The 26,872-nt window shown below is 37.9% G+C and overlaps 1 protein-coding gene across 3 annotated transcripts in view; it reads right to left on the bottom strand.

Annotated features, from left to right (window-relative positions):
- Positions 1–26,872, bottom strand: part of wnt5b (wingless-type MMTV integration site family, member 5b) — a 63,669-nt gene that overhangs the window by 14,765 nt on the left and 22,032 nt on the right. Inside the window, exons 2-4 of one of the 3 annotated variants that reach the window (XM_038299840.1) lie at positions 5,598–5,761; positions 4,898–4,985; positions 4,627–4,786 (exon numbers count right to left, since the gene is read on the bottom strand). In XM_038299840.1, coding sequence (XP_038155768.1) covers positions 4,627–4,786; positions 4,898–4,985; positions 5,598–5,713 — 364 coding nt within the window. In that variant the 5' untranslated portion in view covers positions 5,714–5,761. Of the gene's footprint in view, positions 1–4,626; positions 4,787–4,897; positions 4,986–5,597; positions 6,245–26,872 lie in introns of those variants that run through there. The other 2 variants (XM_038299839.1, XM_038299838.1) reach the window with 2 other exon arrangements.

Raw genomic sequence — 26,872 nt, 5'->3', positions numbered from 1 at the left:
ATAAATCATGCTACGGTTATCTGGTATAATAATTCTAAAGGTCATTAAAATATAATAAGTACTATTTCTTGGGGAGTTTAAGTTCAACATTTGCTAACAAATGGCAATTTTTCATTGGAACTTGTTTAGACGTCAACATCAATGATTGATGTCTCTATGAGCCATTTATCAACAAGACGGATGACTGAAAAGGAGGAGGAACAATCAGTTATGAAGAGAAAACATCAAGCGATTTGGACAAGGACGTCCCTGATCAAGATGAATGCTTGGTATATGAACACAACTTTTCATCATGGTGTAATAACATAACTACACTTTCTTGAAAATGATGTGATGTGTGACCCTTCACCTTTCATCATCCGTGATTAGGAGAAATATGCAGAAGTTGTCAGGTAAAACTGTATACCTTTTATAAGTATTTTGGGTTATTTTTCTAAACCTCTAACTCTGCTATAAGCTGCTCAGCAGCTTTCTTTTTGATCCATCTGCTGGTTAGCCATTTGTGCTGTATTTTCTATCAAATTTGAGAGTTTTACAGATAAACTCCATTACCTACAGTAACAGGGTACCTTCTGAGGACAACTAATATTTGATTTTTAATAAAGATCCAAATCACAGGCGTAACTTTCTGAAGGACTGGTTTGGGCATGTCCCCACCAATAATTTCTGCTTTTTCCCCCTTTCCGCTGATTTACATTAGCCAACAGTAACTGGGGTTGGGTGCAGCCGTCTGTATTCAGAGCGTTTTCAGTCCGTGTTTCCATCTCGCTCTCCCGCTGCTCTCAATTCCCACCTCTCGGTGAACTTCATCAGATCTGTCGCTTTGGGACCATAATATTATTTGGTGTCGCAATTTTCTGCGTACAGAGTAGCTACGAGGATGAGAAGAGAAACCGGGTATGGCAAGCCGTTTAAACATAAAGCTCTCAGTGAATTTTCACTGACAGCTACTCCGATATATGTTAAGTAAAAGTTAGGAGACTGGTTGGTTAAAAAAATTTGAGATGACACCGAAAAATCCGTTAGTTACACATACAGACCTTTTCAGCTAAAAATGGCAGCAGATGTACATTTATACGAGTTAAAAAAGCTGGGCTTCTCAGGAACATACTCAGAGTTACAGATTAAAATTAACACATATCTGTTGATTTCTTATTGAACAGAGAATCAGACTGCAGAGCTTCTAGAGATCCTGAAAATTATTTTCTCAGGCATCATTATATTGGTAGACAGGTTCATAAATCTGTTTTTTAGCAGAGCAGAGACACAATTAGGGACAGCTGCAGATTTAAGGGTGAAACAGATTTTCTGGGATGTGCGACATACAATAAAATACATCTCCAAGTTTACAAGAAAAAATATGCAACGCTATAATAAAATTCAACATATAATTTTGTCTTTTGTATTTCAACGAGACTCAGAAATAGCTGCAACCCAGAGACAGCCAGACTCACAGGACACAGACTGAAAATTAAAGTATAAGAAACCTACAAGAATTAAAGCCCAAATAATACAAACCAGTGTATAAATAATTTTTGAAATATAAGGTTCAATATATAGACTTTGGCTGTCAATGACACATGGGACAAATTTCTAAATTTGATTTTGCTGCTTGTGAATAATCACTGATGCGGTCATACACTGATAATCACTGATGCAGCTTAAAGGGAAGCCATGCATGGGTGGATTGATGGAAGTGAAGCTGTGTCCATACTAGGGATGCAGGATATATTGATGTTGGCATTGGTATCGGCTGGTATTTGTCATTTTTTATACATTAATGTTTTTGAGCCCTTTATAAAATAATGCACGATAGGCTGGCATCTGTTTATAACTATAAATACCACAAATGTATTGTGGTTCTCTTGTGTTCTCAACAATAGTGAAGCATTCAATATACATATGTTTGAGCTCATTTTTGCAAAATATAAACCCTATTGAAAGCGTTCGGATTGATTAGGTGTAGGTCCATCAGCCACCACCCTTAGGGCGTCCCCACCAGCTTTTATCGTAAAGTTACAGCCTTCATGCCATTGCATTCCCGCAAAAAATAATTCTTTACTTATTTATAATTTATCTTAAAATTATTTATATATGAAAAACAGTTTGAATATAAATATCATGAATCCTTATTGCCTTTTTTGTAGTTTTCGTTTTTTTTATTTAAGGTGCATAAGGACTGAAAGATATGAGAAAATCTTCTGCTGTCTTTAAAAAAGGTCACGGCAGACAACACACTACTTATAACCAACTTTGAGTAAAAGGTAACAATATTAAACTTACAATGAAATATTTATACTTCATATTTATAAGCAATTATAATTTGTAATTTCATCGTCTCATTTTTACACTGAAAAAAAGAGGGGCTCCACACTAGACAATTAATTATGCAACAGAAAACATGTTTGGAATACAACAAAGATCTATGTGTACTTGTGGTGCCCCAAAACTTATGTCGCCTATCATGGTGCGCCTTTATGCTTCTACTATAATAAGCATCTATTTGGCAGTACTTTAACTGCTCTTTTAATGTAACTATTTAGTGTTTAGGGAGCGTCATCACAGATCCTTCCTCGAAGCAGCTGTAAGACTTTATAACCATCACAGATCCCAACAACCTCAATAAGTTTTTACATTCATGCTGATTTTGCACAGTTTCTACATTAGTTAATTAAAATAACATGCTGCTGTCATTTTGCATATCTCTGATCCTGCTGCTATTTTCAAATATCAATGACTGTAAAAATGTCCATAGCGGATATTGGTTATTCATTGTCCAGATGCACAGTTTTATATTGTTAAAACACTTTACAGTGCAGTATTTTATTGTTTATCTTTCAACTTTTCACTATTATCTTATTCTTAAACATTTTTCTTAGGTCCAAATTTGTGTGACATTTTTTTCTATAATCTTTTTGCTGCTGTAAACAACAGAATTTCCCCATTGTGGGGGAAAAAAGGATTTTCTATTCTAATATTATTATTTAACCAGTTTACTTGAAAGCAGGTCAGTAGTGAGCTATTTTTATAGATCACCTATGGCCCCACGGTGCGCTTTTATAACACAGCAGACTGGAATAAACACCAGCCAGCCAGACAGCCAGGTATGCATGAAACAAACCGAGGCGTGTGAGCCTTTTTTTATTATTCGCTGCACTTTTAAAGAAACAGTTTCCCCCGTCAGGTTTATGGGACTGTGGAGAGTCGACTTCAAATAGCAGGTCCGGATCTGCCGGCTCGATGTTAGCTCATCAGCGCATTTCAAAAGAAGAGCCGCGGGACAATGGGCTGCCCTCACACCTCCGTCTAAACCTGGAGGACAGACCACCGTCAATCCGGAGGGAGAGAGAGGCGCAGCTCTGACTGACTGAGCGCCTGCAGCGGATTTCACACCTACTTGTTGATTAGACCATCCCGTCATCGCCACCTCGGAATTTAGACGCGCTGGATGCGGATCCAGGACTGAAACTTACTGATTACTAAAGAAACTCTTTCATTACGCGCGTCTTTACGCGCGCGCTGCGCTGATCATCTGATTACTGCGCTCGCGCCAAAGTTAAACGATGAAATGAAAGTTACATTTCAACTTTGTTGGCCTACTAGACATTTATTTATTATTATTTTTTTTATTGCTCTGGTATGATGGAAGGTGTAAACATTTGGTCTATTTGTGCTCAATCCTATCATTTGTGGCCTTTCCTCAATAGTTTTGTTGCTATAACATTTTTATGTATTCTTTATACATTTTCTATCGGCATTTTTATAAAAGAAAAAAAAAGAAAAAAAAAACAGGCAAACAAAAACTACTCGCTGTAATTTGATGGATTAAAAGAAGTTTGGAATAAATGCTTGTTAGGTTTGATGAAGTCTAGGGTTTCAATGGCATACAAAACAATCCAAAAGTTAATATTTCAATGTTCACCTTTAAAGACCATTTTCCTGAGTAAAATAATTTGTGCACAAAATAATGCACAAAAAAGACTTATCTAAATATAGATTTTGGAATGGCATTTAAATAAAAAAATAAAAAAACAACACTAATAAATAAGACAAATATATTGGAAATGACTGGATTCTTTATGAACAATATTCATTTTATTTATTGCAAGCTTGTTCATAAAGTGGCCCTTTCCCCACACATTCCCTGAGATATCTTCAACTTTCTATCGAAAGAATGAAGTTGGCATAAGATTCTCACTGCATGCAACACTATTGGAGTTCCATGGCATTATAGAAGGTTATTTAAGAAAATTATATAAGCTATATTCTTTAAAAGTGAGAAGGGCAGCTCTGCCAAGCTCTATGTGTTATACTGCTTGTTAATTGTTCAGATTACTTTCTGTTGAATCTTCTTTGAAAGGAATACATTGTGGGAATTTTAAAGTTTCAAAACTACATCACTTCCCCAATGTGTGTCAACATTGGGGAAATGGTGCAGTTTTGAAACTTTAAAATTCTGGTACTCCGAAGTAGATATCTAGAAAAATTAAGCATTTAAAAATATATATTTATGTTTTGGCTTTTTTTTAAAAAGAAACAAATGCATTTATATTTAACTTCTTCAAAACACCAGTCAAACATGTCTGTTGCTTTGAAATTTCCCATTCACACAACATGAGAACTCACCAATGTGCATGACCCGCCCAAACACAGATGTGTTGTCCACAGTGCTGCAGTTCCACCTCCTCTGCCTGAACTGGTACTGGCACTCTTTGATTCCTGTTCTCGCTCCATCCCCGATGAAGCTCATATGATCTTGGTACAGCTGGCACAGCTTCCTCTGACTCTGCAGGGCCACACAGAAACAACGACAAAGATTAGCAGAGATTAGCTGCTTAATGGCTCGACGCTTTGAGTGGTCCCAGTGGGGAGATTCCCATGGTCTGGGGACATTTACCTGCGAAAGGCCAGAGAGCTGACTGCAGAGAGGCTGAGCGCCAATGATGTACATCTCAGGTCGCTGGATTGGGGTCAGACCTAGAGACCTGAGAGATGCAGAGGATACATTTAAATCTGATTAAATAGGGAATCCAGTCAATCTATCTGTGCAACAGAGCACAGAAGTCAGACACTGGTTTTATAGGGACAAGTGGGCTATAAAACAAAAATAAATAGACTCCTGTGGAGAACATCTCTACCGCCTCTATCTTTATGGCTCCTTAGATCCTCCCCAGAAAAAAAAGCTCTTGGCCCCTCAGTAAATAAAACAAACTACCAAGCTTTCATATTGTTTCCAGATTCAGCAGCTCATGCATGTCAGTGATGTTCTGCATCACAGAGACACAAACGTCCATCCAATCCAATGCTGTGCAGGACAGGAGCAAGTGTTGATAATTTAGCGTGTTGAGGGCACGGGCTTTGCCATTTGGGGGACAGCCAGGATAAATATTGTGACAGAGCCTTCACATTTGTCCCATCAAAGCCAGCACCCAACACCAAGAGGGGGAAAAAACCTTAAAGAACAAAAACAAATGGATCTGGAAAACAAATGGATTTGGAACATGTTGTGATGATGCGCAATGTATGCGTAAAACAAACAATGGTTAAATGGCGTTTAAAACATTTTTCAAACTATATGTCAGAGATCAGTCGCTCACCACCATGAGTTTGCCTCCACCATCCGAAGCTGGGAGCTGCAGGCGAGGAGGACCGCCAACTGGAGCAGATGTGGGGCGGCTCCGGTTCGTCTCCTCAGGACGGGGCTGTTGTCCATAATTGCCCGCCGCGGCACCGCGGAGCAGCCAGTGCGGGGCAAAGTGCTCTGCTGAGACATGGGCGAAAGGATTCACCACGCGTCCTGATTAGTTTCCAAAGAGGGGAGCTAAATGGAAACTCTGCAGGTCCGGATCCAGCTCAGCAAACTTAGATATGAACAAAGTTTTCCTTTTATAACCAAACTCCTCCTGCATTAAATTATCCTTATTTTCAATAAAAGTGTATCCCAGGGTGTCAAGCAATCGGATTCCAGTCTGAAGTCACACTGAGGAAAACAAAACATCCAGAAATCCACCTTCCTCCCTTTTACGCAGATCAAAACATTGTGCGTAAAACGGTTCACAGATTATTCCAGTTTTGCGTAAAGCTTCTCTTCTTCGCGGACAGATGAAACAAGCCACATAGTGACATGTAGATTTCTGTTGTCTCGTTTAGACAATGAAATATAAATATACTTATTGACAATGATATCGAAACCTGGACTAAAGCAGCGGAGTGACTAATTCTTGTCCCGCTGCAGCTGCTTTAAAACCATCTCTCCTATTTCTTGTTTAAGTTTACACTCCTCCTCTTTTTCGCACCCAGATTTCAGGTCGGAACCGCCTCCCCCCTCCTGTCACCACGTGAGGAGATCAGATGAACAACTGGTAAGAAGCCCTCACCTCACATTAGGCATCACATCTATCAAATGTCTACTACAGAGTCCATATTACCCAATTTTGGTCCCCATACATAGAAAAAATGTGAATAATCAGGATATTTTCCAGAACAAATAATTGAAAGGGAAAATGTATTTCAGATATTAACAAATGTAAAATGTTTGTCATATTAGTTTATCCTCATTAGCAGCTATTGTAATGTTCCTCCAGACAGTGGTAGCATACTCAGATGTCTCCTTGCTCCTTTTCATAGTTAATGCACTGGAAAAAATCAAAATCTAGATGGGTTATTTTTTCTTAAAATAAGTGCATTTGTTCTTGGATTGACGAGGTAAAAGAGACATTTTGCCAATGGAACAAGACAATTTACACTTAAAATAAGAACACACCATTGCATTGTCTTATTTCAAGTGCATCTTATCTAATTATCTTATTATAAGAGTAAAAATACTCATTCCATTGGAAAACCATCTCATTTACCTGCTCAAATTAAAGGGGAACAGCATTTTTTTTTTATATTGGGCCCTTGATTTTATGTTAATACATCATGTTTTACTCACCCATATGAGTTTTGTGTCAGTTGGAGCTGTTCTGAAGATATTCGGTTTTGTTATATCCAAATAACGTCTTCCTTTGGGCAACGACTTGAAGGCACAAACTAAACTGTTTATAATTTATTATTTATGGTACGCCAGCATTCACAACATGTAGGTGAATCACTGTTCCCCAGACATCTGTGGTTATTTTTTTTAAAAACAAAGCAGGCTGTGTATGATGTCATCCCCGCACCAGACTGGAGATGTGACAGGCAGCCCGGGCCACAGTCGGATACGCTGTACCCCTTATATTCGTTCGGCTAGCTAATCTGAATCGTTCAATTCCAATTCGAGAGTGAGATCATCTGTGGTAGCAGCATTAGACATCTTCCAGGCATGTGAGTAAAACTAGCAGCAGTTCAGCGGACAGGAAGAATGAACAGTAGCCGGCGCGCACGGATGACGTCATACACGCACCGGTTTGTTTTTAAAATATATAAATATAAAAAATATAACCGTGGATGTCTGGGGGACAGTGATTCGCCTACATGTTATGAATGCTGGCGTACCATAAAGAATAAATTATGAACAGTTCAGTTTGTGCTTTCAACTCGTTGCCCATACGAAGAAGTTACTTGGATATAACCTAACGGAATATCTTCAGAACCGTTCCAAATGACTCAAAACTCATATGGGTGAGTAGAACATGATGTAATAACGTAAAATCAAGGGGCCAATGTAAAAAAAACGGTGTTCCCCTTTAAGTGTAAATACACTTGATTTAAGAAAATTTTACTTATTTCAAGATCGTTTTTTTCCCCCAGTGTGGTGACATCTAAAACGTTTCAGAGCAAAGATCACAGAACACAAATGAATGCCAGACACTTGAATACTCATGATGACTCATTTACTGGAGTGCAGAATAATAATTTTAACAGTAATATTTTGCAGAGCTTTAATAAAGGCACATTTTCTCTTTAACATAATATAGTTTTAACATCAAAGGAAATATATACATGAGTTCAAAACTAACACCTTAGTATTTTTAATTAGAAATACAATCGGAAAAGTGTTGGGAACACATATGTATTTAGGTCCCTTTAATCTGATGCAGGGCCATGTTGAGTGGTTAATTTCACACTTTATAATTATGCACATCTTTTCATTGGATTGATTGCATAAAATCCAGAAGAAATACTTTTCAGTTAACGGCTGTAGCACAACAACATGTAAAAAATGTTCAAGGTGCAGGAAGATTTTTTCAGGCACTTAAGATAATAGAGGGTGGCCTAAGGTGCTTGAAATGCAGTCGCTGATCAAAAATAGTGTATTGATCCCAAATGGAATAAATAATGCAGCATAATCAGTGATTAATTAGATCAATCATCCATCCATCCGTCCATCCATGGGGGTAGAATCTTATTGCTGAACTTCACCCAGCCTTTGTAGAAAGTTCACGTGGGTCAGATTCCTTTTATTAGCTGAAGTGAATAATTTGTTTGAGTAAAAGGGCGAGTGCCTCAAAAATCTCCTAATCCTTTCCTTCTTTGGAGTTTGAAATAAAAAGACACACACATTCATACACACACAGTTAATAATAGGGACATATTACCCTGCACATTCACAGACAGACGGTGAGGAAAAAAAAAGAATGTGTGTTGAAGCGAGCTCTTCAATTCATAAGCGGGTCTATAAGACAAACTGCAGGCGGGTCGGTGGGTGGTGAACCTGCAGAGCGGCTCTTTCATCCGACTCAGTGCTTCTCTATAAAGGCTACCTCCATTGGCCAAAGGAGGACTTGAATGGGAGGCCCCTAAAATCTAGAGAAACTGATCAAACCTTCATAAAGCGCCGTTGGTAATGAGCTCCTCTGGGGTGTTTTGCTCAGAAAGGAACAAACAGCACTTTACAAATGGCCATATTTTATCCTCTTTTGTTGTGTTGTTGGAAACCAAAAAAATAGTCTGCCCTAAATGTTTTTCTACTAACTTGTTAACACTGTTTTGGGTTTATATAGGCCTATTACATTAGTAAAACATAAAATAATAAACAGTGTATTGTGGTGTCACCAGTCTATGTCTTCCGTTACACTGAAACAGGTTTAAACACATTAAGAGTAATGTTGGTGATGAGCTTATTTTCTTGTGTTGATGCATTCCCGTCGCAGAATGTTTGGGAAAAGGAAATAGCTTCCATGATGGCACCAATTCCATCTGGGAAAAGATTAATGATAACCTGAGTTTGTTCCAAACTTTCAGAAATAACTCAGAAGGATTCTGTAGAAAATGTTTGGATTTACTGATAATTTATAATTTACTAATAACTGTTGAATTTCATAGCAGTCTGTTATTTAAAACACATTCATTTTGAAAAGCATCTATTTGACCCATGCTCTCTGAAATGTGGATGATTGCTTTATTAGAGTTACATGTTCACTACCTGGATCTGATATTTTAGGGCATTTATTCCTTTATTTAGAGCTAAGGACATTATTTAAATTACATGTGAAAAGGATAATTATTATCAGGCAGATAATTGGTGCATGTAAAACTGTTGGTTTACCACAAATCTTTGCGCATTTTACAATAATCATATATGAGCTCAGAGCAAAACATTATTGTTGATTGGAAGGAAATTTCATCATCTGAAAAGCATTGCAAATACATGGCATGCGATACTCAATCTCCTTCACTCTACCCTAAATATAATCTACTGAAAACATTTAATATCTTCTTGAGCTTATTCATTATTTGATGAGTTTGAATTAACTTCAAACTTTCGAAATCATGATTGTCGACCCAAACTGGCAGGCCAGGCAAAAAGTGCATTCATCAGGAAAGCAATCAAGTGGTTTATGATAACTTTAAAGGAATTGTAGAGACACCTGTCTTGCGTGGGACACAAGTATCACATGAAATAACACATTCTGGCCAGATAAGACACACCACCACTTTTTGTCCTACACCTGAAGGTCCATGTTAAATGTACCTCAGGCATAAGTCGGTCGTTTAGGGCCTCTGTCCTACAGGGTTTAGAGGTTTCTCAGCTTCAGCTCAGCTGATTATGATTATCGCAGTTCAGCAAATGCCTGTTAAAAAGTTATAAACGGAGATCAGCTGTGCTGAAGCAGGGAAACCTCAGAAACCTGCAGGACAGCGGCCTTCGAGAACCAAGTTTTGGCATGCCTTCTCTACCTGGACCAAACTAGCCTCACAGTGAAACATGGTGGCAGCATCATCACTCAGCGGAACTGATTACAAAAGCAGGTTACACTTTTCAGGTTTTATTTGTAAAAAGAAAAATTTTAAACCATTTTCCTTCAGAACCTGTTATGAACCGCTTGGTGTTTTTGAATTACATTAAATCCCTGTGAAATATATCTAGACTGAAGAGAAATTATAAAGGAGACAACGTCCAAAAATACACTTTAAGTAATCCTACATTATAATAAGGAAAATAAATGGCCATCTACTGCTACTTTCTTTAACAATTTCTGCTTCCTTTTTATCTACTTTAGGCTCAAAATTCACAAACCTAAATTTTATTAGTAACTTTTTAAAGTAAGATGGATTCAATCATCAAATATGAACATAAAGAGCTAGCAATAAAGGATTTATTTTGAACACTACCTGCGATGTTCCTGTTAAGACACTAAGAGGAGCAGTTGAGCTGCAGAAATTATTTCAGCTGAGGAATTGAGGCTAAAGAGAGGCAGGGTGGGGTGAGGGCACAGAGGTGCAACATGGGCAAAGTTGGGAGGAGAAGAAATGGGAGGAGAGAAAGCAGAGGGTGAGAGAGGGAGGGAGTGTCAAAGTAAAGGATCCATAGCAGCAGAAAGGGGTGGAAGTAGTAGAAAGGACGGCACATCCCTGGAGGATATGAGCAATAGGCCTGCAACAGGGAGCAATGTCTGAGAAAGTCGGCAGCTACTCTCTGGATTAACACCAGCTTCGCTTTTTATTGCCTCCAATACCAGACTGGAGCAGCAGAAGTGGCCCACTTGCCCCCTGCAGGGAAACCAGCTGCAGACGGCTAACTGGTGACCCGAGGGAGCTGATGGTGCCAGAAAGCAAAGTATTAATTCTGGGAAGTGAATGTTGCTTTAAAATTGAGTGGTTCCACAATAGTTAAGGTGAAAGTTTTGTTAGAGGAGACATATAGTGTAAAGTCATAACTGATCAGTTTTTTTTAGATAATTGTACAATAAAAAGCTGAAGTAATCAGATTGAGCACTTTTATCAATTTTCTTTAAATGGTAGCTGTTTGTGATCTTTTCTGAAAAGGTCAATGAGTATAAAAGACCTCTACATCTCCTGAGTATTTCTGGGTTGTGCATTGGAATAAATTGCTCAAACTGTACAAGTGTTATTTCTTTCAACTCTAAGAATGCAACCATTTTCTGAAGGCTAAAGTAGCAAAAATGCCATTTCAATAATTTAGTCAATTAAGTGGCTAGGCTTACCGAAAGGAAGAAGATGCACAAGGATAACCGCTTCGTTACAGTATTCTTATGCAAAAAATGTAGTTTTAAAAATCATAGATTAAATACACTTTATATCCATTCTAACCAAGTTTTCAGCTGTTTTTGTAAAACTAATGTGCTAAAAATGCATCTCTAGGTCTGCCAAACTGGTAGAAATGTACCACAGTTCAGTTTAATGCATTTACAGTTTTCTTTAATGTGTTACTAGTGGCTTGTTGTAGTATTTTGGTCATATAGCCCTTTCTTTACTATGTTCTCTTCCTGTTTTCTTATTGTTCAAAGACTAATTCTGAATGCAAGAAAAACTGCAGATCCAAGCTCATGCTTCTAGATCTGGATATTACTGCAGACAATGCAGTAAAATTGACGACGCTTGTAGAATTGGGACGACAGCCTTCTGTAAAAAACTACAAAAAGCAGAAGTTACACAATTGAAGATAACTACTGAAGTTCTGCATTATGAAACCCAAAACATATGGAGTTGCACACAACTCACTGAGTGAATGTGAATAAATAATTTTTTTATTTTTTTTAAACTCCATGAGATGGGCTGTGCCTACAAGTTATATCACTCAAAGCATTATAGGAAACCATACAGCTCCTATGTAGCCGATAGGAACATTGGGAGGTCCCTGTCCAAACAGGGCTACCAGTAGGACCCAAACTATTAATAGGAAGTATCCTGCTTCCTCTTCCAAGCTCCTGTCTTACTGCCAGCGCTGTTCAGACAGCACTTATAATGGCGACTTCCACTTTGGCTTAATTCTCCCTACCATTTCATGCTAGAGTCTCCTGTTGGTTGAAATCTCTTATATTGTGTTCTGTTGGGGCAGAGCTTATTCGTTTCTGCTCTGTTTACTTCCCGTTTTGCCTTTTGTTCTTATTTATTTCTCTCTGGTTCTTTCCTTTGCTTACTCTCTCAGCTGCTTCCAATCTGCTCGTTAGTCACAGCTGTTTCTTTTTTCCTCTCATCAGTTCTCCTCAGCGTATATTCCCTTTTGGTTCTTTAATCACTGCTGGTTTATCTTGATGATGCCGCTTAGTTTGTCCAGCGTTAATTTTCCCTTCCCTCCTAGGTTAAAATGCTCCTGGCTTGGTTTTCGATTAATTACGTTTTATCATCTTTGGGTTCACATTTTCGGACCTTGCAAACACAAATGTTTGGTATTATAAAAAAAATATGTTTTTTTTCAAACTCTGCCTTTCTTCTGGCTGCTTTTGTGTCATCCACACCACTATCCTTTTTATGGGGGCAGCTGTTTTTGCAGAAGAAGTATTGACTTGGCTTAGATTATCGATAGTTTAATGATACACATGAGCTGTAGAATGGATAAATCCGGAGCTCAGGTTTATAATGAATCTAATTACCCACTCTTGCTAATATTCAGATACATTTTCATATAGACAGATTTTTCTTGAGCACTTAGAAAAAAATCACTATAATAGAAACGTACAATGATAAATCTCACATAGAATACCTAGACTTGATCACCACTGAAATAAAATATTTTGCCGGATGAGCAATGAATGCTCTCTTTGCGACAGGATTCTAGGTAGATCTTCATCCAGGTGTCACACTATTTGATCCAAAGAAATTATCCAGGCTTCCTCAGGGAGAGAAATTAAATAAGTGTCTATTGGAACAAAAGGCCTGAAAAAAACAGACCTTACTCCTCTATTCTGCTATTAAAGCACAAATCATGAGTGTCACCGTTTTAAATGCATTCTAAAGACAATAAACACGTGTTCTGCAACAATCTGCCAAATGCAGCTGCCTGCACGGGAATTTATGTCTCAAATCATCCTCTCTCACACACCCTGTGGGACATGCAGACAAAGTTGGAAGTATCTCTGAAGAAGCTTTAGGCTTTAAATCTTTCTCTGTTTTTCTCTGGACATATGTGGTTACATGCACAACCACACAGCTTGTTTCATTCATCCTCCATCGCTTCTTTCCACCTTGTTTCTCCATATCTTTCTCTCCCACCTTGGTAACACTTGTCCTCCCCTCCATATTCCTCTGTCCATCTCCCTCCTCCTTGTCTCCATCCATCCTTATGTCAGCTGGCAGAAGATGAGTCATGCCTCTAACTGGGAGGCTAAAACTCTCCCTCTTTCCCTCTAAATATATCCCCTCTGTACTTCTCTATGTCTCTTTTTCACACTTCTCTCTGCGTTGTCTCACCATCTGTTTCTCTACAGCTTTCTGCTTTGTTAAATCGCTCCAATGACTTCCTTTATTTAATACTTCACTTTGTCTGACAGTTTAAAATACAAGTTATTACATATCTTGCGCTTACATTTTTTTTAATCTCAATTTCATCATTCTGTTGCATATCCTTAAATATATGTAAAATCAATTAGGCCTTCTATAACGTGGTAGAATTTTAGCCACTGTTTTATATGAAGTAGAATAACTGAAATAAACTCCAACTCTAACAAAAACTAATTGATTTCTATTAATTAAAACAACATCATTGCTAAGATCTCTCTTTAAAATAAAATAATAATAATTTACTTTTTCTGCAAGTTAATTTAGAAGCCACTCTTAATGTGTAATGTTAGATAGTTTTACATAATCTACAAACCCTTTGGAGAGATGAAGTGATTATTTAATATCCTGGTGTTATATCGGGGTTATGTTAGGAAACCTGGTGCCAACTTAAATGTTAAAGATATAGGAGGATTTTTTTCCCCCCCGGGTGGATCATCAAAATAAGAGGTCCTCCTAATTGTCAATCATTTTAGTGATATGTTTACGCAACGCTGTCCTACGTGCTTGTCCTCTGTTAGCTGCCTGGTGAGCTACGGTTTCAGACAGTCATTGAAGGCCACTTTTCTCACAGCGGTTCATGGAAAATGGCCGAGGGTTGTAAGAGAAAAAGTGTCTACGAAGTGTATGAGAAGAAGAATAAGGCCTCAGACAAGAGAAACAAGACTAGAGTTTTTATGGGAGATTCTTTTATGCGATGACGTAGACTGAAAGCACAGGTCAGGCTTCCCATTGATGCCTCGGTTGCAAAGTTTCTGTTCGACCGGTGAAGTTTGGCATCTTATTTGGAGAAATCCATTTCACATCACAGCTAGTAAAAGTTATCTACCTATATTGTAACTTTCTAGAGAAGATAAGTTTATTTATTTTGTAATTTGCATCATTAGTAGTTATACAAAGGCCACAGATCCTTATTTACCCTGAAAACGCATCCAAATTTCCACTGTAGAACACACACACATAAAAGCATGTCCTGATTTTTTTTTTTTTTAATATACCAGTAGTCTAATTGTGGAGAAACTTGATGTAAATATGGGTGAGATGAGATCCATCAGAGCGATCGTCTTATGATCCCACACATCCTCGAGGAGAAATAGCTTCGTGCATGCTCTCACACGAGCTTAACAGGTGTTCCCTCTCTGGAGCGGGTACAGGGTTGTGCATGTGCATTTTTATTTTAAATTCCCGAAAATCCTCCACTATACTTTAAGCTATGTGATCCTGCTAGAAAATGACATAGTGCATCATATGCTGCTCTATCCAAGAAATAGGGCTCTCAGCTAGAAAGAGGTGAGCTCGCCTCCAAATTGTACATTCACTGAATGTTGAGAAGCCAACGGGAGATGTGCTGACAGATTACATTTCAACTGAAAATGTAATTCTTATTCTGTCAGTGATAAGTTGTGGTATTGCATCTAACGATGTGGAGGAGGATCAGAGGGAGAGTAAAAAACAAAACAGAAAACTACACAGCTAATAGGGCAAATTACATACATTTACAAATGTGGTATTTGCAATGAAGCAACAACCAAATATTCTTCTGTAGAAAGCAGACTGCTCTTAGTATGAAGGGTCAGTGTCACTGAATGTTTGTTCTTTTGTATGTGCAAAAAGTGTAACAGATATAATTGTAGTTCTTTTAAGTTCATAGGCAGATAAAACAATAAACAGATAAGATAAGGGCCTGTAGTAGGAGAGAAAGATGAACAAAAAGAAGATAGATAACCATGGTAATGAATTAACTTTAAAGTTTTCAGAAAAAATTATATAAAAAAATAATAATAAAAAAAGAGCTTCAAACAAAATATAGGGGGGAAAAAATCATAATGTTCCTACAATTTTAGTTGAAAAAAAATTAGATTGTTAATTGTTGTTTAAATAGCCCCTACTTATTTATCCAGGCCGAGAAACTGAATATTTCAGAGAAAATTTATTTTGTTTTGTTTTGCACTGGACTGGAAGCTGCGACAGAGACCGATTCCCTAATGGTGCGGCCCAGGGAGAAACATCCACAGCTGGGTCATATTCCCTGATTTCCCCATGCTCTGCAGTTCTGAGCAGCACTGGCCTCCTGATGCCTTCCCGAGAGAAATTAACAAACACTCAGATAAATCTAAACAGACAAATTACAACTCTGTGCCTCACTCAGCTTTTTCCTAATAGTTATTAAAAATAAGGTTAAATTTTTTTTTTCCCCCATTGGGTATATATTACTAAGAAGCGTTTTGTGTTAAATTAAGAGAAAGACATAAAAATCTGCAGTTTGGAAATATTAAATGAGGGAATTAGAAGACAAATCTTGACTGGTTTGATCTGATTTGATTCACACTCTTACCTAGGAATGTGAAATAAACTTTGCTCTGTGCCAAGTAAAAAAAATAACTGCATGTATCTCTAAGGATATTAAATATCCTTATTTTTCGGTGCTCAATCCTGCCCCTAGTCACTGCCTGTTTTAAATTAACTTTAAAACTATGAAGGCATATTCAACTTTATTGAACTGCAACAACATAACATTAACATTTCACTGATTTTAGGAGTAAGAAGGCATCAGCATGTCAGCTGTCTTGTGTAAATTGCTGTCCTTTTTACTCTCCTTTTCTGTAACCTAACATAAATAGAAAAACTATGGCAGGAACTAAAAAACCCAGCAACAAATATGAAGAAAATGATGTAGCAGAAAATCTGTCCTGTGTAATACAGTAATCAAGTTAAAAGGCCAAAAATAAAACCAACATACGACAAAAAAAAAAGAAAGTATTTTACACTGAAGTAAGTCAGTCAGTCATCATTGCAAAATTTAAAACAATTTATCTTGGGAGAACAAAATAAACTTGTCAGGCTTTACTTATTTACTAGTAAAATAGTTCACTGAACTATATCAAACTAAACAAAATCTACTGTAAGATTAACGTCACAAAAAGAACAGTTGGTATTTTCTACTACAATACTTAACACTTGGAGTATGGTACCAACAGAATGAAGAAACATTACCAAATATTATCTAAAATCGGCTTTGCAAGATTATGTATAATTTTAAATAATTTTTGTCTTTAACAAAATGATAGAAATGTGCTTAGTATCATCAACCTGCCAGAGACTGGAGATATTGGATCAGTTCGAATTTATGTGATGCGTCCTATGAAGGCCAGATTCGTAGGCCGAATACATCATAGCACGACGTCAAGGTCTGGTCGGATTTCAAGACTCCTCGTTATGCCGTCTACAAACGTGTCCTTTTTGCCCAATTTGAAGGATGGGTCCAGTGTATCCTCCCTATCCTTGGTTATCCCATGATGCATTGCGAGACCAAGCAAGCCAGCTGCTCCATGATCAGAGGAAATGGTACTTGGCTCCGAACAGTGGTGAATATTAGAAGTTCAGTTTAATATAATACAAGTAAGTGAATAGTTCTGCCAAAATGAATGAAAATAGTTGTTTTAATGGTTAGTGAGTCAGATATGTGGCGTTAATGCTTGATTTAGCTAAAGGTTTTTATCTGTGACTGTGTAGATAGGTTTGGCTAATATTCAAGGACATATTATAAAATATCTATGATATGATTTTTTTTTTAAATTGCTATTTTGCACAATTTGCTTAACTAAGTATTTTTTTGTTGTTGAATATAAGATATTTTGCAGATATATTTTTATACATACATTGTTTAGATTTACTTTTATCTTCATACCCCTTTTATAGAATACACTGCATGAAAAGTGGGATTTTCGTCAATATGCGGCACTGTAGATTGTCGTGGAACTTCAGGTTAGCGGCAGTTTACGGCAATTTGCAGGCTTCGTCGAAAACTCCCGTAAATTGTCAGAAATTGACGTGGACTCTCTTAGGCAGTGTTCCCCCCATGCCTCCCCCCCATGGAATTCTAGGGGAGGCTTTAACATGTAAATGAACATGCTGTGAGCTATACAAATGCAAACCAGGGTTGCAGGGGGGGTTTTACCCCAAGTGACATCTTTCTGAGGAAGAAAGTCTCTGATACAAAGAGATCAGGCTTAGTATAGCCTCTCACATTTTAGCTTGAATTGATTTATTTAATTAAAGTATAGAGACCAAAACAGATCTTTAGCTGACAGAGCAATACATTTAGAGCAGTAATTATTTTAAAAAAAATTTGCATTTAAGATAAAAAATAAAATATTGTCTGTCAATATGCTCAATTCACAATTACTTAAGTGGAAAAGTTTCAAGAAATGAGTCTGAGATGATTCACTTTATAACATGGCGCATTATCCTGTTGGAAGTAGCCATCAGAAGATTGGTACACTGTGGTCATACGGTCTGGCCAGGTCAACATCCGCAATTGCAATTGCACCAAACAGGAAAAAGAACATCGACAAATTCCGGTTCGTCAAATTAAAATATAGCAGCAACAGATCGGTGACTAGAAATTATAGCACAATTCTTATATATATATAAAAAAAAAAAAACTAACACCGTTTATTTAAATGATTGGATCCAAACTATTGGTTATTCACCAACGAGGAAGCAGATTTCTCATCTCCATCAAAATATTTATTTTATACCGAGGGACTTAAACTTTAATCAAATCCATTCAAAAGAAACTTCTTATTACAGGAATGAAAAGAGATGCTGAGTTTGGAAGTAGTGAACAAGTTCATTAAAAAAAAAGCAGTTTTGAATTATCCTTATCCCCGTTACAAAAATCTACAAAAATATAAATATATATTTGGGCAGAAACTGAACATGTGCTGGATGATGGTGGGATTTTTTTAATATGTCATATTAAATTAAGCGCTCACAGGGTTCATACAGGAATGAGTGACTCTAATTTAATGCTATTTTAATGCTATTTTTTAATTATTTTTATTGATCCGCGGACACCCTGGTTCATCTCGCGCATGCTCTGTACGATCTCCAAGAAACCTCATTGATTTACATGACAGACAAGTACTCCGTACGTGAGCGGGGCGGAGCGCTGACGGAGTATGTGGAATCTGGGAGTAAAGGAGGACAAATACACGTCCGGCTGGGTGCAGCGCCGGACATCGGACAGTGCAATGAAAATCCGGACTGTCCGCCCTAAAGCCGGACATCTGGCCACCCTAAAACTCCTCTTGGACGCGATGGCGACTCTGCATCGAACAAGACGAACTCAAAGAAGAGATGCTAGCGGTAAATATATGTTCGATTACTGCCTGCTAAGCTAAAAGCGGCCTAGCCTGAGCTATGGCTAATAGCAGCCTAGCTATTAGCCTATCTAGCCTAGCCTTGCAAGAACAAGCTTTATTAAAGTGCATTTTTTGTGATTTACAGGAAGCAGTACGCCGTCTTAACAACTCGGAGACTAATTGCAGGCGCTATGAACCGGAGCAAGGGTAAGATTTAAAGAATATGCTTTCATTCTGCGGTAAAAGGTAATGGATACCGATCATAGCTTTACATTTTGTTTTCACAGACCTCCTATTTGCTCGGAGCCATAATCAGCAAGTCCAGATTTGCACGATGATGATAAAGACGACATTGTGTGTAAGTGACTTGTTTTAATGTTTTCTCCTTCCTTGTTACTGTGACTTGCGTTTGATTTTTTATTTATACCGCTCTCATTTAATTGTTTTCCAGCTGCCTGTAAGACGTATTTTCAGACGGTACGCAGGAGCTTCAGATATACGCTGCCAGCCAACACGCTGCGTGCGGAGGCTATCTGCTCGGAGTCGGGCCAGAAGAAAGAGGGTAAGACTTTATTTGGTGACTATGTTTCAGGTGCATTGATAGATGTGTTGTGTCCATACGCAGTGCGCTGATTCATTGTTTTTTTTTTTCAGCTGCTGAAAGCGAGGCAGAGTGTGCTAGCAGATGAGGAAGTGGAACTCTGGAAGTCCGCCTTCCTCGGCGGTGTCTCTGGATGGATTGTACGGTCGCCGCCATTTCGTAGGCCGGATCTCACTGAACTCTGTGTTAAGCTGCAGTCCCGGTTAGAAGCGATGCCGAAGTACAGGGCCACGCACAGTAGGCGTCTGCACATCGGACCTGCCTCGGAGGGAATGCTGCCTGTTACCTCCAACCCCGAGGAAGCAAACGGACCGTTCACGGAGTTTTAATTTTTAGAAACGCATGTGTTTGGATACGCGTTGTATATAGTTGTGTGTGTTTTAATAAAGCTCTTTCTTTGCATAAACAGCTTCCTGGCAAATGTTCATTTCCTGTATAAATTCATTCATGTCCTTGATGGTAGCATAATAATTGTGTAGAAGTGTAGGATAACATAAATACACACCATATGAATGAATAAATATATGAATGAATAAATAAATATAAATATATATATATATATGAATAAATATATATATGTAAATATATATATATGCCAACCAATCACGAGCGACTTTACTTGTTTAAAAAGAAGCGGTTCCGTCCAATACTCAGTAAGAAAATTAAAGCCTGGCGTGGCCACGTGTGGTTTTGCTGCCAATCACGAGCGATTTCATTTGTTTGAGAATAGTGGTTTCAGCCAATACTGAGAAGGTTATTCAAGCCAGACCTGGCCAGCCGCGCGGGTTTGCTGCATTCATATGCTAATTAGGGCCATTAGTACAGCTGATCGCTCTCCACATACGTCACGGTACGTTTCCGACAATTTGTGGCACGACAAACGCGGACAAGCACGGGTTGCAAATTGTCGGAAACTGACGAAAATCAGGCAGATCTGCGGGAGTTTACGGGGGTTTACGGGGACGAAAATCTCACTTTTCATGCAGTGATAGAATACAATATCTTTATTGTCCCACAATGGGGAAATTTACAGCAGCAAAAAGATTATTGAAAAAAAATGGTCACACAAATGTGGACCTTAGAAAAATGATCATCTTAATGGTTCCTTGCATTCAACTGTCTAGCTCCACCCAGTTTCATCATGGTCCACCTGTGTCACCTGCTCCAGTCTCTAATTAACTTGCTTGCTCCCAGTCATCAGTGCCAGATAATTTGAGCCTTTGGTGAGAGTTCTCTAGCAGACCTCCTGCCTTCGACCTGGATTTCCCTTGAGTACCTCTTTGGATCTCTGATATTCTGGCCTGGACTCCTGTGAACCTCTTCGACACAGCCTTTGGCTTCACCTTCTGGAAAGTCCCGCCTTCCTTCGTTAGCTCAGATCGGCTGGTCATCCAGTTCTGCAGAGTCTGGAATTCTCGGGCCGTGTTCGTTGCATGCTGTTGGCAGCCATTCAGCTGGAATCCACTCCTTCCTCAGTCCATGACCAGAGGAGGGAGTGGACTTTCAAGATCAGGTTAGTGACTCAAGCATTGGTAATCATCCTCCATCAGATTTACGTGGTCACTAACCTGAGTTTTCTCTCTGCAGATGTTCTTGCCTTAGACGCCCTAGCGGCTGAACTGCAGATTCAACATTTAAAAAAAATTAAAGATTGAGAAATCCGCCAGTCTGTTTGCCTTGAATACGTGGTCCTTTGTTCGCCTTGACAAATAAAGCATATTTGGCACATTAAAGTGCTGACAGTGATAATACGTGTACTTTGTCCTTTATTATATATATAAATAAATAAATAAATAGTCATGTTAATGTTTTTTTTTTATTTTTTTATTTATGCAACCTTTTTATCCAAAATATTTTGTTTTCACTTGTATACGGATACACAATAGGAAAATAAAACCGATGTTAGAGGTACAGAAACCTCCAATTTTGTTGATTTTGAGGGAAGTGAGCCACAATCTGGTAGCAGTGTGGTCAGACGGTACAAACTTTTTTTTGCTAGTGTATTTCCTAATTTTTTTTGTTTATTATACAGATATTTTCCACTGTTTTTACCAAAGATTGTTTGAAAATTTTCTAATTGTTGTCTAATCCATGCTATATTATTCCAGTTCAAGCACAAAAATGTTAGAGTGGTGAAAAACATTAAAATATTGAAATGATCAATACACCTTTTATTTACTGCTCAATTACTTATGTATTGCATTTATCACATGTCATTAGGAATTAGAGTTAAGAAAATATTTCCACAAGTTATTTTAGACAGATTTCTATAAAAAGCTGCTTTTAGTATCTGAATAACAGCCACGGGCAGAGAACCAAAGCACTGTGAGCACAAGCTAAATTTGGATGTAACCCATCTCTGGTTTGAAATCTTGTTGATGTGAACCGCTGCAGTGAGTAAAGCACTTGCTGGCAGTTTATCAGCCAATGCTGAGTAATATTGTGCTTTATATTTAGGTTGATGTTTCACCTCTTTGTTTAAGCTATATCTCTTAAAAGCTTAGAACTAAATTAGGTTAGTCCACCACTTACTCATGAGATATCAGCCTGACAACCTAACCTGAAGATCTGTCAGAATCCAAAATAATAATGAGCAGATTTTGGTTAAATTGTTGGATTATAATGCATCTTGGCAAAGGTCTCAGCAACTGCTGATGGTCTCTCCTCATTAAATATGGATCATGCAAAAGTTTTTTTTTAAACCTTGAAATTTTTTGACATCTTTTCACATTTCAAATGCTACTTCTATGCGTTTTGCACTAGTCAGGGATAATAGGAAGATGAGCCAGGTGCAATGTTGTGATGTATGCCCACTTTTTCTGTTTTTGCATGTATGTCATACTTAGATATTTCAAACAATCAGATTTTTTTACATTTTAGATGAAGGTATCCAGAGTATGAAAGTGATAATGATTTTACACATTAGGTGAAAAATATCCAAACAAACCTGTCCTCATGTGATTAAGTAAAATGCTCCATAAAAGCTAGCAGAAGTTCTCCCGACATTAGGCGAAAGAAATGCAATTAAGCATTTGTAGCTACTGGGAATCAGTCACAGCCTTTGCCATGAAGATAAAAATGGAGCAGAGATCCACAGTTTCCGCTGTTCATCCTCAAATGGATCCACTTGTGATAAATTCATTCGTGATAAGGAATGGCACACACTTTTCTATGCAAGGTACAACAGATAGCAGTGCATGCCAGAGATCAAACACAAAGCATGAAGTCTAAGGAATTGTCTCTAGACCTCCAAGATTAACATTGTCTTGAGACACAAATTTTGGGGGAAAATCCATAAAAACCTATAATGTTGCACATTGGCTTTAACCATTAATGGAGATGTTTAGAACCACCATGTGGGAGAAGGGCCTTAATCTGGGAGGTGACCAAGAACCCAATAATCACTCTTTCAGAGCTCCAGCATTTCTCTGTGGCAGCCCACCTAAGGTTTGCCAAGAGGCTCCTGAAGGACTCTTAGAGCATGAGTCTCATCAACTCTTCATCTGATGAGACAAGAGAAAAAAAAAAACATATTTCACCTTGTCACAATGGGGTATTGTTTGTAGTATTTAGAAGAAATGTACAATTTGAATTACCAATTGAAATAAAGCTGGAAGATAATTGAATGTGAGCAAAGTGCAGCAATGTGAATACTTTACTGATGCACTGCAAATAGGGAAGACTTTTCCCTCGGGGGTGGTAATCCGCTGTTGCAATTTTTTTCCAGAGAGTTAATTTCTGTTGCTCTGTACTTGTGACAGCCCAATGACAATAAAAACGCTGGGGAAAAATATATATTTTAATAATAATTGAAATTTATTTATCTCACATTGGAGAAATTTAGCTCAGCATTTAACCCATCCCCTTGGGGAGCAGTGGGTAGGCATTGTGGGGCACCTGGGTAGCAGTGTGGGGTTAAGGGTCTTTGCTCAGAAACCCAGAGTGGCCGTCTGTGGGAGTGGGGCTCAAACTCAGAACCTCAGGATTCCAAGCTGTTGTTGCCATGTGGCCAAGTTGCTCAGTAGGATGAGTTCTCAAAGCAAAGTTGTAGTTTCTTCGTGATAACAGATTAAATCTTAAACCTCTATTCCTAAGTGAAGGTGTGAGGAGAAACAAGACACTCCTGTGTTCTTTTTGGTTTGTTTTTAAATAAGAAATAATCGAAAAAGCTGTCCTTTCTTTTTTGTGGCTGATGTTTGTCAAAAGTGGTGTGGATTCTGTAGCAGGTGGTTCTACGCATCAATGCATCAGGTGGTTTTTGAAAGTTACAAGGTTCTTTAAAATTACTCTGAAAATTAGACAAATGTACTAATATTTCCAATTTAATTTGTTTTTTAAATAACTAAGTACTAACTTATATGCATGTAATTTTGAATACTTAAGTATTTTGAAAAAGTGAGTACTTCAATACTTTAACTTGAGTAGCAGTTTGATCAAGTTACTTTTACTTGTAGTTAGGATTTCAATCTGAAAAAGTCAAACGAAGAGAAAAGACGAATAGGCGAAATTTATTGATACAATTACTTTGTCTTTGGCGCTCAGACCTTGGCAGGAAATATAGCGCTAAATTTTGATAGATATGCATGAACAGGAGCAAAGAATGGGGCTGTTTCCGCCTCCAAGCCTGAAACTGGTGGTGGAGAGGAGATGGATGAAGTTGCTCAGTCTGTAGACTGCTGCTTAGCGAGACGGTATGCTGAGTGGACTGCATGAGCTGATTCTACAGCTTCACTCAGGGACCTGGAAGTTGGAAGTTGAGTTGGATAACACCGGTTGAGAGAACCTGTCCATGATGAGGAAAAACTCCCCATTTGGAAGAAACCTCTGGCAGAACCAGTCTTAACATGGCGGTCTTCTGTCAGACCTGTTGAGATGAGACAGGGAACGCAGTAAGAGTCCGGGAGGAATGACACTCTGATGAAGCTTTAGCTACAATGGTGGAGGAGGGGGTCGAGGTCCATAAAAGTTTTTCTGCCTGCTTAATTACCAAGAGGAGATGTTCTTTTGAGAGATGCAAGAGACTCCAGGTCATTTTGGTCAGCGGTGGTTTTTATTCTGAAGCTCCCATGGATCCATTTTTTGCCCAGTCCCTTAGTGAATATTTATTACTGAGGCAGGTGTGGGTTGCAGTGCTTTAGATGCAGTTTACATTTATTTTCAGAAGTCCTAGATGAATTGCTGGTGCAAACTTGAATAAACTTTGGTAGGTTCTCCACTCTTTTTCGTTTTCTCCATTTGTCCTTATTTGGCCATTTTCACTGCTATTTTCACTTAGATCCATACACAATACATATATATTGTTTTCTTATTATTTAACAAGAGGGATAAATATATTACCATGTAGGGCCTGTTTGGTTTGAATAGCTTCTTTCCCTTCATACATGAAATCATAATTTTTTTAAACATATTTTTGTATTTATTAATAATCTTTGTCTGATACCAACATCTATTTAAATTAAACATTTATTTGTAAATAATAATAAAATTTCTAAAGAGGTGAAGAATCTTTGAGCGCTCAGTACTTCTCTCTAAGTCCTTGTTTTCTGCCTTCAGAGAGACAAACTGCACAGTCAGGCCAGCAAACATGCAACAAACCCCACACCCACAACGATATGCGGCCTTTTCATGCCAGCTGAAGAAGGAGCGCTTTGAGAAATGCCAAAATGCTGAGTATTGTGGGAGAGAGTGTGCAAGCCTGAAAAATCTCCAATGTCAGACTGCAGAGCTGGCAGAAACAGTGAGCATCACTGTGGACACTCTCTCTCACACAGACACACACCTAGGCAGGCCGTGTGGTGCAAAAACAGAAGGGTGGCTGCATTGTGTAACACATCAACACAGGCTATGAGGCAGTGTAGCGAGTCGGATGCACAGCCAAGCTGTCCGATCCGAGAGGGGAAGAAAGTGAACATAAGGTAAAAGAAAAAGACAGGTTAGAGAGGTTGGGAGAAGAAACAGCTGGTTTAATGACATTACCTCTTACGCCTGCAACTTTTCATGCAATTCTGTCAACTAAAATGTCTTTTTAAAAATGTTCTTTTAAATTACAAATATAAGAATATTTGCCCTGTGTCACAAAACAACTGCTCTTGTACTTTTATGAGCCTCTGAAGGTGTTGCATCAGCTATTTCTGCCCAGTAACACCTAATCAACCTGGCCACTAATAAAAATGATCTAAATGGTGTGAAGGGAGCCATTCTCTCAAAATTAGAGGCCTCTTTTAAATATGCTGGAGGAATCAGTTGGTTTTGGAGATTTAACACATAAACTGTCTAAAATGTTTTTCCATACAGCCTCTTAACAGTTTAATGGTAGCTATGATATAATGGGGAATTTCCAAAATCTTAAAATCATTTATGTTAAATCCCCTTTATTGATTTACTGAGGGGTTCTGGCCTTTGTTTTGTTAACTTTGGCATATATGACTACAGCATCTGTAACTGGTATCATCAAAGGTAGGAACATGTATTTGCCACCAGATGTTTTTGTTGCATTTAAATTAGGATCTGTTTGGAAATTCAAACAGTAACAACCAAAATACTCAAAATCAAATTAATACACAAAATTACATTCTTGACTACAAATGAAACTATTCATGTGCCTTTAACTTTTCATGTTTTTGTTGCATTACAATGAAAAAAGGTAGAATTATTTTTTAGAATATACCAACACAACATATAGCTTAAATTTAAATATAAGGAAATATATATTGGTTTCTGCATTATTTTCAAACTATTTCCATGAAAACAAAAGCATTTAACATTCAACCCTCCACAGTAAATACTCAGTATGACAACTTAACTGCAATCTAGTCCATAAATACAGAAGAGCTTGTCCATATTACTTTGGAAAATAGGTAAAGCTCAGTCAGATTCTCAGTGTTGCCTCAGCATCTCTGTTGGAATTAGGCTTGGACTTCCCATCAACTCAAATCATGATGCTGCAACAACCATATTTCCCCATAGTGGAATTGCATTTTGCATGCATACAAAAAAGTTCAGTACGTTCTCATCTTAGCAGATCACATTTGTCCACATCTTTGCTCTCCCTTTCACTTAGATTCTAGCAAATTAAAATATATTTCTTCATATATTGACTTGCAATGTTTCTTAAAAGCCAAATTTGTGAACTGTAAAAAGAATTGTGGTCCTCCTGTCAGTAGATTTTCCCAGCCAAGCAAGTGATCTCTTTAACCTGCTCCTCAAAGTTTTTTCTCTCCTTATTAATGATTTTCTTTGCCTGCCAGTCAAAACTACAAGACAATTTTCTTTAACAAATATACAACATGTTGCTCTACCAAAAAAAACCCCACAAAAAAACAGCAAAAATAAATTGAGTTGCTTGTAATGTTAAAAAACTGACAAAGGTCAACAGGCACATAACACCTTTACAAGGCACTGAATCACAGGCTTATTTGATGTACCTCTTGATTTTTCCAACTGAAATTGTTCCAGGGAA

This window comes from Cyprinodon tularosa, unplaced genomic scaffold (genome assembly GCF_016077235.1).
Source record: "Cyprinodon tularosa strain WSP-4 unplaced genomic scaffold, ASM1607723v1 ctg437, whole genome shotgun sequence".
NCBI classification, from domain to species: Eukaryota; Metazoa; Chordata; class Actinopteri; order Cyprinodontiformes; family Cyprinodontidae; genus Cyprinodon; species Cyprinodon tularosa.
Note: the sequence above shows the minus strand (reverse complement) of the source record. Positions and strands in the feature narration are given on the sequence as shown.